Source organism: Lactuca sativa, chromosome 4, assembly GCF_002870075.4.
Source record: "Lactuca sativa cultivar Salinas chromosome 4, Lsat_Salinas_v11, whole genome shotgun sequence".
NCBI classification, from domain to species: domain Eukaryota; kingdom Viridiplantae; phylum Streptophyta; class Magnoliopsida; order Asterales; family Asteraceae; genus Lactuca; species Lactuca sativa.
In genome coordinates this window covers 53,928,130-53,940,935 of record NC_056626.2, presented here as the reverse complement: position 1 = coordinate 53,940,935, position 12,806 = coordinate 53,928,130, and the positions used below count along the sequence as shown (strand labels likewise).

General features: G+C 31.8%; 2 protein-coding genes across 3 annotated transcripts; one reads left to right on the top strand and one right to left on the bottom strand.

Moving 5' to 3' along the window:
- Positions 1-4,014: 4,014 nt before the first annotated feature.
- On the top strand, positions 4,015-5,775 carry LOC111876786 (exosome complex component RRP41 homolog). The gene is made up of 9 exons (XM_023873364.3): positions 4,015-4,148; positions 4,251-4,297; positions 4,426-4,486; positions 4,609-4,715; positions 4,830-4,945; positions 5,031-5,147; positions 5,242-5,327; positions 5,405-5,494; positions 5,577-5,775. The coding sequence occupies exons 1-9, from the start codon at positions 4,095-4,097 to the stop codon at positions 5,622-5,624; spliced, it is 726 nt and encodes a 241-aa protein (XP_023729132.1). The 5' UTR covers positions 4,015-4,094; the 3' UTR covers positions 5,625-5,775.
- A 14-nt stretch (positions 5,776-5,789) lies between these two features.
- LOC111876785 (putative glucose-6-phosphate 1-epimerase) lies at positions 5,790-8,826 on the bottom strand. Of its 2 annotated transcripts, none has more exons than XM_052770258.1 (9): positions 8,615-8,826; positions 7,737-8,322; positions 7,537-7,611; positions 7,371-7,427; positions 7,126-7,289; positions 6,887-7,021; positions 6,523-6,625; positions 6,174-6,273; positions 5,790-6,092 (listed from the first exon to the last, which is right to left on the bottom strand). In XM_052770258.1, the coding sequence occupies exons 2-9, from the start codon at positions 7,845-7,847 to the stop codon at positions 5,896-5,898; spliced, it is 942 nt and encodes a 313-aa protein (XP_052626218.1). In that variant the 5' UTR covers positions 7,848-8,322; positions 8,615-8,826; the 3' UTR covers positions 5,790-5,895. The 2 variants fall into 2 exon arrangements, with proteins under 2 accessions (XP_052626218.1, XP_052626217.1); XM_052770257.1 differs by having other exon boundaries at positions 7,737-8,171.
- Positions 8,827-12,806: the final 3,980 nt, after the last annotated feature.

Below are 12,806 nucleotides of genomic sequence, written 5' to 3'. Positions count from 1 at the left end.
TTTTACGTCATTCTGCGTCGTGCCGGTTCTGTCGCGAAACTTCGACAGGTCATAACTTCTTCGTTATAACTCGAATTTCTGCGTTCTTTATATGTACGGAATCCTTGTAAGATATACTACAACTTAGTTAAGATTACTCCTTCTAAATAATCTTTCATCAAAAAGTCATTTTTGACGTTTATCGTCTCTAAATTGACTAGCTCTGATCTACGGGCGTTACGCTAAGATAGGCTAAGGACTAGTAGAACCATACATTGGATCAATTTAAGATAGCAAAACCTCTCAACTGAGTAGACTCCAACAACTTCAAAATCATGTATGAGACTTTGAAAAAGGAAATATAATAAATTCTCAAACTACCCAAGACTGCCTTTATTTCAAAACCTTTCGTATGCGCCTACCGGAAGATCTAGGTTACCTCCTCTTTTTCCTAATCTTATTTAGATAATAAGTTAGTATGTTTATTAGATAGTGAGTAGGTAAGAGAGAGTATTAGGTAGTGTTTGTTTTTTGTCTGCAGATCTGCGTGGCCTCTTCTGTCTGCGTTGCGTAGACCACGCGCATACATTAGCCTTTGCAGACTGTTTGTTTTTTTGAAGACTGCAGACCTAAAAATGTCTGTGCGCCCTCTTCTTGGCGCAGATATGGACCAGAGTCTTCTAACATCTTCAGACATCTTCTAGCCTAAAAAAACATATATATCTTTATTTTTTTCAAGTTTTTTTTTTAATTTGTATTTTCTCCAACTTTATTAATGATAACAATTTGAAAAAAAAAAAAAAAAAAAAAAAAACTTTTGACGATACAAGCATTATATTTTTACAAATTTATAAATAAAGATTTAATACAACAATAGTCGTTGAACTTGTTTATATAAATATGAAAAAAAATCATAATATATTCTTATATTTTTTTGCCAAATTTTTTAAAACATTATTTAATACAGTATCGTCAATTTCTCGAGAAAATAATTATGGTATGTTTTTAATGGATTTAATTGAAAAAATCGAAGTTTATTTTCATCCATTTTTATATCAAATTCTTTGATCACTAATTATAATGTTTAGTTATAATTTTGCAACCAAAGTTGTTGGTTTTTATCAAATATATGCATTAATTCATACCATTTTTATTTTTTATACAATAATACATAAAAGTTGATCTAGATTCATTAATTATTTATAACAAAATCATAAAAACATTAAAAAATCACATTGAAGTTTAAAAAAATCAGTTTATTTGGATTTCAATTTATTTTAGTAGCCCGCAGATGTTAAAAAAACAAACAGTCTTTTTTTTTTTCAGACTGCAGACGTTTGGTCCACCTCTTTTACTGCAGAGATCTACAGATGTGGTCTGCAGACTGCAGACATTTTGCCTCAGAAAAAACAAACAGCACCTTAGTCTATCTTCGGATGGTTAACGACATCCTATCACAAGAGTTTTAGCTTTTCAGCTATAAATGTTATGCACAAACTTATCAACGACAACCTTCCAAGGGTCAATACAATTTATGTCTTCCCCTATCGGTAACCTAAGATAAATATAAAAAATAAATAAATAAATAAAACAGAAGGTGAATAACAAAACACCCAATAATTTCTACAAACTCCACTACCTGAAAAAAAAAAAAAAGTTCACAAACTCCATTAAACAATGTTAAATATATTTCTCCAACATCCACTTGCATTACATAATGTCATTAATCTACATAAAAGAAGTAAGAGATCTTTATAGCTATATTACTTACACAAACTCCCCAAACGCAATTGTTACATGGGCCTCATCTGAAGTAACACAGAGGCCCCCTATATCTATAATGAACTCAAATAAAGATAACGGTTCTCCTTAATGTAAACAACATTTAATAAAAAAAAACTTCGTTAGTCATGGGCATTAACTAAAACAAAATCCCTTAGAGAAAATAAGAGCTGCTTTGACCCAACCACACAAGTTGGGTCCAAAATCCATCTTGCATATAACCTCAGTTAGGTGCTGTTTGTTTTTTCTGAAGCAAAATGTCTGCAGTCTGCGAACCACATCTGTAGACCTCTTCAGTAGAAGAGGTAGACCAAACGTCTGCAGTCTGAAAAAAGAAGACTGTTTGTTTTTTTAACATCTGCGGGCTATTAAAATAAACTGAAATCTAGATAAACTGGTTTTTTTATACTTCAAAGTGATTTTTTAATATTTTTATGACTTTGTTATAAATAATCAACGAATCTATATCAACTTTTATGTATTATTGTATAAAAAATAAAAATAAAAATGATATAAATTAATGTATATATTTTATAAAAACCAACAACTTTGGTTGCAAAGTTATAAGTAAACATTATAATTAGTGATCAAAAAATTTGATACATAAATGGATGTAAATAAACTTTGATTTTTTCAATTAAATCCATTAAAATAGTACCATAAATATTTTCTTGAGAAATTGACGATATTGTATTAAATAATGTTTTACAAAATTTGGCAAAAAAATATAAGAATATATTATGATTTTTTTGTCATATTTATATAAACAACTTCAACGACTATTATTATAATAAATTTTTATTTATAAATTTATCAAAAATATAATGTTTGTATCGTCGAACGTTTTTTTAAGTTTTGTATTTTTTTTTTTCAAATTGTTCATCATTAATAAAGTTGGAAAAAATATAAATTTAAAAAAATAAAAAAAAAACTTGAAAAAAATAAAGATATATATGTTTTTTTAGGCTAGAAGATGTCTGAAGATATTAGAAGACTCTGGTCCACGTCTGCGCCAAGAAGAGGGCGCGCAGACATTTTTAGGTCTGCAGTCTTCAAAAAAACAAACAGTCTGCGAAAGCTAATGTATGCGCGTGGTCTGCGCGGCGCAGAGAGAAGAGGTCACGCAGATCTGCGGACAAAAAACAAACACTACCTTAGTTACTCCTAAGACAAAGAATAAGACAAAGAATCATAAGCCTTCCCTAAATCCAGATTGAACACCATTTTGATAAACTTTAAACCATACGACTATCATTTTCAACATTAAAGGACCATCAAGAATTTGACAACATTTGATGGAGTTCGGTTACTCGGCACTAACAACGTTGCTAACACCGTCTGCAAACATATTATTTAGAATATTACCAACAATTTTATATTGGCATGCAATTAGACTAACCAAACGATAGTCTCGATGAACTTCGAGTCTCAGATCTTATATGAAGCGAAGGGTTGCACATTTTTATAATGACAAAAGCAGTCTAAAACTACCTAACAAGGTTCACCACATCCTCGTGAACCACCTCCCAACATCTTTAAAGAAAACTAAATGTAAACCCATAATGTCCTAGAGCTTTATCAACCCTATAATCCTAAATAGCTTTATTTATCTTTTTTTTTAACTGGCAAATCTAATCTACTCTTAAACTCTCATCTAGTTTCATCTATGTCCATGACGAGACTTGAACCCTCGATTTCAAAGAGAGAAACATAATCTGATACCGTTGAGCTAAAAGCCTACCACGAAAGAAATGCAGCTCAATAAAAGAAGCTTGCTAAAAATGAGACGATTAAACGCCCCTAAAGTAATAGAAGATCGATAACCTTTGTAAACAAAATTGAAGATTAATAGAATAGGATTTCCACACTAGAGTAGGGTCCATTCGCCATCCACCATGATGCCATACTAATGCAATTAATTTGTTTAAATATTTATTCAATTGGTTGTCGACTCATGATGAACTAAAAATTTAATGGTGAAATCACAATTTTAATATGTGCAGTCAATTACACATAATGCATCAATAAACAAATGATAAAAGTTTAATCTCGCCATGATATACTAGTGCATGTAGGTACTTTAAAAAAAGTTAAATTAATTCTTGTAATTACGGAGTATTATCTTTATTATGACTTAGATTTATTTCTTTTATTATTGTTATAGATTCTAACTTCATGGGCCAAATTGCCTTTAAGTATTTGGGCTGTGGTACGCACATTAAGCCCATAATTTCAAAAACTATGTCAGTTAGGGCTCCATAATTTACCTAAGTTCTAAAATTTAATCTTTCTCTCTCAACAACGAACATATTGAGCTTTCAGACTTTACAGAAATGGAGTACGTGAGCCCTGAAGGACTCCGTTTGGATGGACGACGTCCCCTGGAGGTGCTGAGTTTTCTCTCAATTCTCTAAGTCTCATCTAAGTCTACTTTACTTTATCGAATTTCGATTTATAATTTATGTTCGTTTGCTTGGTTTTGATCACAGATGAGACAGCTTCGAGCAGAATTAGGAGCTGTTTCCAGAGCTGATGGGTAGGGTTTATGTGCTTAGTAGTACTACATTTTGCAGAAGACGAGAGTAACGCTATTCGAGAAAATTCGAATGGGTTTTCGACTTTGGTTAAGTTTGGCTGAAATTGCTTAATTTTTTCTGATGGCAGGTCGGCAGTTTTTGAGATGGGTAACACCAAAGTCATTGCTGCTGTTTATGGCCCTCGAGAGGTCCCTTTCTGAATTGATTTTCTATTTGTTTTCTTCACCAAAGCATGAAATGATTCTCAATTTGAGATGTAATGAAGATAGAAGTATTAACATCTAAAAGCACTCAAATTTCTTTTCTCCAGGTCCAACAAAGGAGCCAGCAATTGAATGATAAGGCACTGATAAGATGCGAGTATACCATGGCTAATTTCAGTACAGGAGATCGAATGAGAAAACCAAAGGGTGACAGGTATCTCTTCCACTTTTTTTAATAGTTGATACATTTCTTCTTCTAGAACATTTAAAGTTGATTATGATGTTTGTAATTAAAGTATTGACTACGAATAAATGCATAACAATACAGGAGATCCACTGAGATTTCTTTGGTTATTCGTCAAACAATGGAAGCATGTATACTGACACACCTAATGCCCCGTTCCCAAATTGACATTTTTGTCCAAGTTCTTCAAGCAGATGGAGGTAAGTGAAGACTAAAGGACTGATTAGTCATTTCAACCATCATGTTTGTTTCTTACATTTAATTTTTTCTATGTCTTTTTCTCAGGAACAAGATCTGCTTGCATAAATGCTGCAACATTAGCCCTTGCAGATGCTGGCATTCCAATGCGTGATCTTGTTACTTCATGTAGTGCTGGATATCTAAACAGCACTGCCCTTCTTGGTAATTAATTATTAATCTTTAATTATCCTTTTTTCCATGGTGATTATCATATAATTATGGTTGAAATTTGTAATTTGTAATTTGAAATGAACAGATTTGAATTATGTTGAAGATAGTGCTGGTGGCCCTGATGTTACTGTGGGAATTTTACCTAAGTTAGATAAAGTTACTCTTCTTCAGGTGATTCATTCAACAACAGTTTGTAAAAGTTAATAAAGTTTAATGATATTTTAAATGATTAGTTTTGTTTTTGGTAGATGGATGCAAAGTTGCCAATGGATATTTTTGAAAATGTGATGCAATTGGCTACAGAAGGATGTAAAGCTGTGGCAAATTATATCCGAGAAGTAAGAATCTTGATGAAATTATCATTTTTCATTTACATTTATTTATTTATTTATTTTTTCATTTCACTTCCATGATTTACAGGTGTTGATAGAGAACACAAAACAACTAGAAAATCGGCGTGGAGTATGAAAGATAATAATAGATCAAAAGAAGGAATGATATGAATTTTGTAAAATTTGAAGCTTTTTTTTTTTTTTTTTTGTAACATGTTAGAATTCAAAATATTTCCATTCAAAAACCAAAAGATATTCATATACCAAGATGAAGATTCAAGATTCAACTTAGAAATCCTAATGAAGAAGGCCAACTTTTTAGCTTACTTTATAACACATATGATAGAACACAATAAACACAAGATCCTATAACATGCAAATCTAATAGATAAAAAGATGAAAATATCTTAATTAAAATTAGAAAAGTCGCTGCAAAAAGTTGAAGGAACAACAAGAATCTCCAAGCGACCCATCCATTCTTCTCCTGCTTTCAAAGTAATCGGTTTCTCAATTACTGCTCCATCAACACAAACCATCTGTCTGTATTCTTCATCTCCTAAATCTGCCATTGCTTTTGATTTTTTCTCCCATGGATTCCACACCACTACACACACACACACACACTAAAATTAATAATGATGAAGACAATTAGTCAAAATATCCATAATCATATAAGCAATCTTACCAACGTCTGGTAGGCCTTCTTTTCTTAGCACATATGTCCGCTTCCTTTCATGATCAAGTACAGCAATGCAATTTGGCGAACTCAGATACACCCGTTCAAACTGAAATGCCACAACGGAATGGAATGGGTGATTACATTCCATTATTATGTTTTGTTGACATGGAGTTGCAGATTATGTAAATTAAAGTGATTTTAAAAATATAATGTGTCATTCCATTCATGATCAAGGACATAATTTCTTTTTCCTTTCCCCATGGAATGAAAATCAACCTAAGAGAAGGAATCAGTGTGAGGAATGCTCTATTCCATTCCTATGTGACAAACAAGCATGATCAAATCTAAGATTTACCTCGGATTCAAAGGTAATGGCATCTCCTTGTTCAGTAAACCGTTCTCTTTCACAAAGGTTGTCAAAGTAATCCATTGTTTCTAAACCTTCTACCCTCACTTCACTGTCAATCAAGAAATCGATCATAATCAAATTCAATATTTAAAAGCAAACAACTTTCGTACGATGGAATCAGGACAGGAATGGAATGGATGATTCCGTTGTGGTGAAAAACAATCTATTTGTTTCGTCTGATGGAATGGAACGGACCATTCATATGAAACTTCATTTCGTCTGATGAAATGGAATGGAATGACTCATTCCATTACCTTCCTTATTCCATTCCATTCCATCCAAACAAACAGACATTAAAATCTTTACATACCTTATGTCGGAAACAGATAGATATGAGTGATAAGCAAATGAGAAACTAAACGGCTTCCCATTCATGTTCCTCACACGCGATATCAAGCTCAGATTCCCATCCATTCCAAGGCACACTCTAAGCCGAAGTTCAAAGCTGAAAAAACATCATCTCAATTCAATTTTAACCTTAAAACAAAACAAAAAAGAAGAAACTTTACTTCATTATTTATTTTACAATGATAGAGCCCAAAGTAAAACCTGTGAGGCCAAGATTTGAGATCTTCTTCAGATGGTTTTAGTAGCAAATCAACAAACGATTTCCCATTTGAATCATTTGTGGGAAGAGGTGGAGGATCTTCATCAACAACCCAGATTTTGTTTCTTGCAAATCCATGTTGCTCAAGTGAACCACAGTTTCCAAACTGCATAATCACTTACAAAATTTCATCATCTTTTTGACCCCAAATCACACGGGTTTTCACAAGATTCATTGATTCATATACCTGAGGAAAACAGATTGGAATACCCCCTCTCATTGCTTTTGGAGCCTTCACATTCACCTGAATTTTCTCAAAAACAATAACAAGATTAATAATTCTATCAAGATCTTGCCAAAAAAAAAACATAAATTGTGTGTGTGTGGGTGGGGGGGGGGGGGGGGGGGGTGACCTTAGTACTAGTAAACAGGAGTTCTTGGCCTTGATCATTCCGCCATGAAATGACATGGCCACCCTGCAAGCTGACCTGGCACAACGAATTTGTATGATTTGGTAAACATTTCTAAATTTTTTCATCCAAAAGAAGAACAAAATCACTTCATTGATATGATCAAGAATTTATGGAAACAATGTTTATAAAATGGATCAAACCCTAGCCGAAGCGCCTTGTGGATTCCGAAGTACGATTTGATCGATTCCATTCCAGTCTTTGACTCTTTCAATTGCAAGCTTGGAATCCCAGATTGCTGCAGAATGCCCCATTTTTCTCTGAAATCCCACAAATTCTAGACTCTTGTTTCTTTATAAACCCTAATAATCACACGTTTTGCGCATGATAAATGTCGACATCATTCGAGAGGTGATGACAAGTGTCAAGTGACTTTGAGGTTTGAACAATAACTCATGTCATCTTTCTTGTGAATAAAAGGACACCCTTGTAATCTTGTGAAACAATCTTTAAAATCCCCAACTACTTAATTCAATTCAATTCTTTCCCAATCCAGTTTTCCTCATACTTCAACAAATTACTTTCTAAATTTGGAAAGATGTAGGAACCAGTGGCAAGCTGCAGATTCGAACTCCTACCTAAAATTCAACAAAAGGATCCAACGAAATTAGTCTAATGCAGCATAAAACTAGCAATCAGATAAAAAAAAATATCAAATGCAGAGAAGACTTCCATGAATAGAATCTTTTTTGAACAAAAACCAATTTCTTGAATCGAAATCCGAATGTCCTGTAAAAAACATACATGCATTCCATATTACCAAATCGAGAACTTCTCAATTCCCTAAAACTTTAAATCCGAAGCGTGATCAAGATCATTGCGATACAGTGAAAGTAACATATCGAGAGAGTATTTAAAAGTTCCAAAATATAGAAGTTCTAATAATAGAAAGGTAATAATAAAGAAAGAAAAACTCAAATCGAAACAAAACCCCATTTAAGGAATCAAAGAGCAATTAATGATCATATAAGGAGATGCATTTAGAATTAAGAAAGAGAAGAAGATAGAAGCGTTCACTTACATTGCTTGGTGGAAGATGTGAAAACTGTTTTGAGGAAAAGAGCTTCAATTGGAAATTGAGTAAAGTTTGGTACTTTTAGTTCTGGGTTTCTAAAATTGAGCAAAATCAAGATGGGTCAAGATTTGAAAATGCCAAAAAGGGGAAAGATTCAGTGATTCTATATTTTATTTGAACTTTTTGAGGGGCCAAAATGTTTGCAATCTGTTGAGGAAAACAGGACGATGAAGCTGGCAGTGATGACATCGTGACTTTATGGACCCCAGAGACATTTTCAAGGTGGTAATATATACATAAATAATAGACTAAAGTACAGACCAGTCCCTAAGTTTCGAAATATTTTATAGTTTTGGTACTTCAACTTTCAGTTTTACAATTTTAGGAAACAATTTTTGCGGTGTTAAATATCATCCATCAAGTAGTACATGATTTTCACATGGGTATTTTTGTCATTTCCCTAATATCACACTGCCAGGGGCATGACTCCTTTGACCCCTGCCATTTGTCGTTTTAGGATCAAACTAATCTTATATAAATGTATACTTTATACTGCTTAACTTATATTAATATACAGTTAATAATCCTCTTTAACACTAGTATTAATTTCAGTTGCACTTAAATATCTACCGACAACGTCATCACAAACACTCAATGTTTTGGACGATAGTTATTTGGAACCTCTGTTTTTAACAGGTAACTAAGTAGCAAAGTTTTTGTTTAATATATATGGTTAATGTAATATAAAAAAAAAAATCTTACATAAGATACAAGTGAATCTAGTGTATCATATTGGCAATTGAGATAATACCTTTAACTTCAACTATATGTTAACATAATGAATAATTCGTTATATTTGGCAAATAAAAGAATATAAGTTTCATTGATATGTCATAAAATTACAACACTTACATTGGAGAAAATGGAAGTCATCTCTCTAGGATAAAACGGAATACATAAACTAAACAAACCACCAAAAAACCCAACCAGACCAACAAAAAGTTCAGGTTTTGAACTTTTGCCTAGTTATCTAGAATGAAAGGCAGTTTCGATCTTGTACCTTGATACCTTCACCTCAACAATTCATGTATAATTTCAACTAAACAAGGACACGTCCCGGGATCAACCCATCCAACCAATTAACTGACGATTGGAAAACTGAAAATTTGATTAAATAAAAGAATAGTGGAGTGTTTGAAAAAAATAACCACGAAAATAGAACTTTCATAAAATGACCACGATTTCCACAAAGAGGGTCCCTGCGGAAATCGTTAAGTTCTGAGGAATTAGACACGTGGGGAAAAAGACAAAAAAATCAGGTTTGAGAAATGGTTCTGCAGAGAAGGCGAATCTAGGATTCAAACTCAAGGGTGTCCAACTTAATTGAGATAATAAAACTAACATGTTGAAAAATTTTGGTTATTAGTTCGGTTTGGTTCGATTCGTTTCGGGCCGGGTAGTGGTAAATCTAGAATTGGAACTACGATGTGTCCAACTTAATTGAGATAATAGGATATATGAGTAAAATAAATAGTTATCAAGATCAGGTTGCAAATAATATTCATCTAAATGAAATATGGTATTAGGTGTAATATTAAAGATCCTAACATAACCAAAATAAATAAATAATAACCTATCATGAATTTTTATATTTTAAAAGTATTTATAAGTTCGTTGTTATAATGTCAAAAATATTCAACATAGCTAGCTAAAAAGAATAATATACTACCATGAATTTTCATACTTAAAAAAATAATTTGTACGTTTATTGATTGTTAATTTTATCTTATGCATTACATGCTTCATAAAAAAAAGATAATCAAATTTAAGTTATTTGATAGTTTTAACACAAATCACAAATATAGCTTTTACAAATACAAAATAAATAAATTAATAAAATATAAGATATTACAACTATTAGGTAAAAAAATGATAAAACCATACTTGTACAATCGGTTTACTGACTATTTGACTAGAAACAACATACTGCCATTGTTTGTTTATTTATTTTCTTTAGTACATTTAGACAAGACTTCTATTATCCTACTTTGTGTCTTCCCCATAAACTCACTTATGTTTTCTACAATACAAACTCAATAACTCACCCACAACACAAGATAAGAAAGAAATACTTACAAGGTATTCAAGAATCAAAGAACAACTTCCGAACAAAGTAAAGAGGCGAGATGGCTAAGGCACCGAGGAAAGTGGCAGAGGGGCGAAGAAGAGGGGTAGAGTCGTCCGTGGGCAGATGGTGGTGGTGGCGTGGTGCTTTCCCCATAAGCTTCAAATACCGAAAATTTGTATTTCTTGTTTTTTTAGGGTTTTATGTTCCCATCTTCTATAGTTATGATATCTATTATTACAATTTTATGAGATCACAAATCCAAAATATTTGGATAAGTAGCATCTATTAAGATTTGCTTAATTTTGTTAACCATCTTAATATTAATTAGTTTCCTTTTCCCCTTATTTTTAGTGTCAAAAATCAAAATGATATATCAAATCTATAAAAACAATATCAATTTTGTTTGTTGACTTTCCAGATCTGGTATTCAGGTGTCTCTCCTATAATCACAAGGGTGTCCAGTTGAAAATTATAATATAATTAGTGAAAGAAAAATCTGAACAAGGGGTGTCCATGGACACCCTTAAGCATAAGGTAGGCTCGCCTCTGAAGGCATCTGCGGAAATGTTGAATGTTCTGTGGAAATTGTCAATGCTCTGCGGAACCAGTAGCCGAAAGCACTAAATTATGTTCGACATTTCGCAGAGGACGGATCAGAGCAACCCTCTGCAGATCTATTCTTCATGGGCCTCGGAGGAAGTGTTCTTCGCTAAACAATGGTTAAAATCGATTTTGGTTGTTAATTTAACGATGTTTCACACCTATTTATCACATATCATTGATTCAATATAACCATTTAAGCTAACAATGATTAAAATCGATCGATTTCAAGTCCACCGGCAAAGCTTTCCAATCGATTGAGAGTCCGTTTCTTCTTCTTCCATAGCAAAGCCCATCGAATCTGCAATGCAATTTTTTATGTGGTTTTACTATTTTACCCCTGTCAGGTTGTCACGTCACTTCCTTAGAGAGAAAACCCTTCCACAAAGGGTAAAGGTGTTATGCATAGCCCCTCTCTGTGGAAACTTTGGTCATTTAATGAAAATGTCATTTTTCATGGTTATTTTTTTCAAACACCCCCTCCCCCTCTTTTTTTTTATCATTTCACAAATTTGAAATCGATATTAGATAAATCAACTGTATAATTAACGAACCCTGTTTTAGCAATGAGCAGTAGTGACTATGGTTTCTATTAGTCCAAGACATGTGAGTTATTGATGCCCTTCCGAGATAAAAATAATCATTATTCATTGGAGATTCGAGGAGTATGGAACCAAGAAATCATTATTATTATATACTTATAAAAGAAGCATTTTTTCTTTAACCACATTCATTTGAAACTCCCATGTATTTTTCCTTTCACCACATTCATTTGAAACTCCCATGACTTTTCAATTTCTTTCTAATAATAGTTATAATTTGGTTAATTAGGTTAAATAAATATCAAATCTAAAGTGTAATCATATATAAACTAAATCTCAATATTAAAATAATATATTTATTTCTACTTATAAAGTTATGTTTTTTAACTTTTAACATATTATACTTAATTTATTAGTTTTAATATATTGTTAGATGTAAACCGTTATCATTTTAAAGATATAATTTTGAAATAATTTGTATAAAATATTTAAATTATTAATTTAAATATAACATTTCAGGGTCAACTTAAATATAAATTTTAGTTTAACTTAAACAACCCAAAGAATATATTTTGTAAATAGTTAAAAATGATAAATTGTAGTGTCTTTCTAATAATGATTATAAGTTGGTTAATAAAGTTAAATAAATATCAAACCTAAAGTATAATCATAAAAAAAAAACTAAATTTCAATTTGAAAATAATATTTTTACTTCTACTTATAAAGTTATATGTTTAACTTTTAACATGTTATACTTAATTTATTAGATTTAATATGCTGTTATATATAAACCATTATCAATTTAAAGCTACAATTTTCGAACAGTTTGGATAAATTACTTAAATTGTTGACATAAATATAACATTACAATGTCAACTTAAATATAAATTTCAGTTCCACTTAAAAAACCAAAGAATATTTTGTAAAT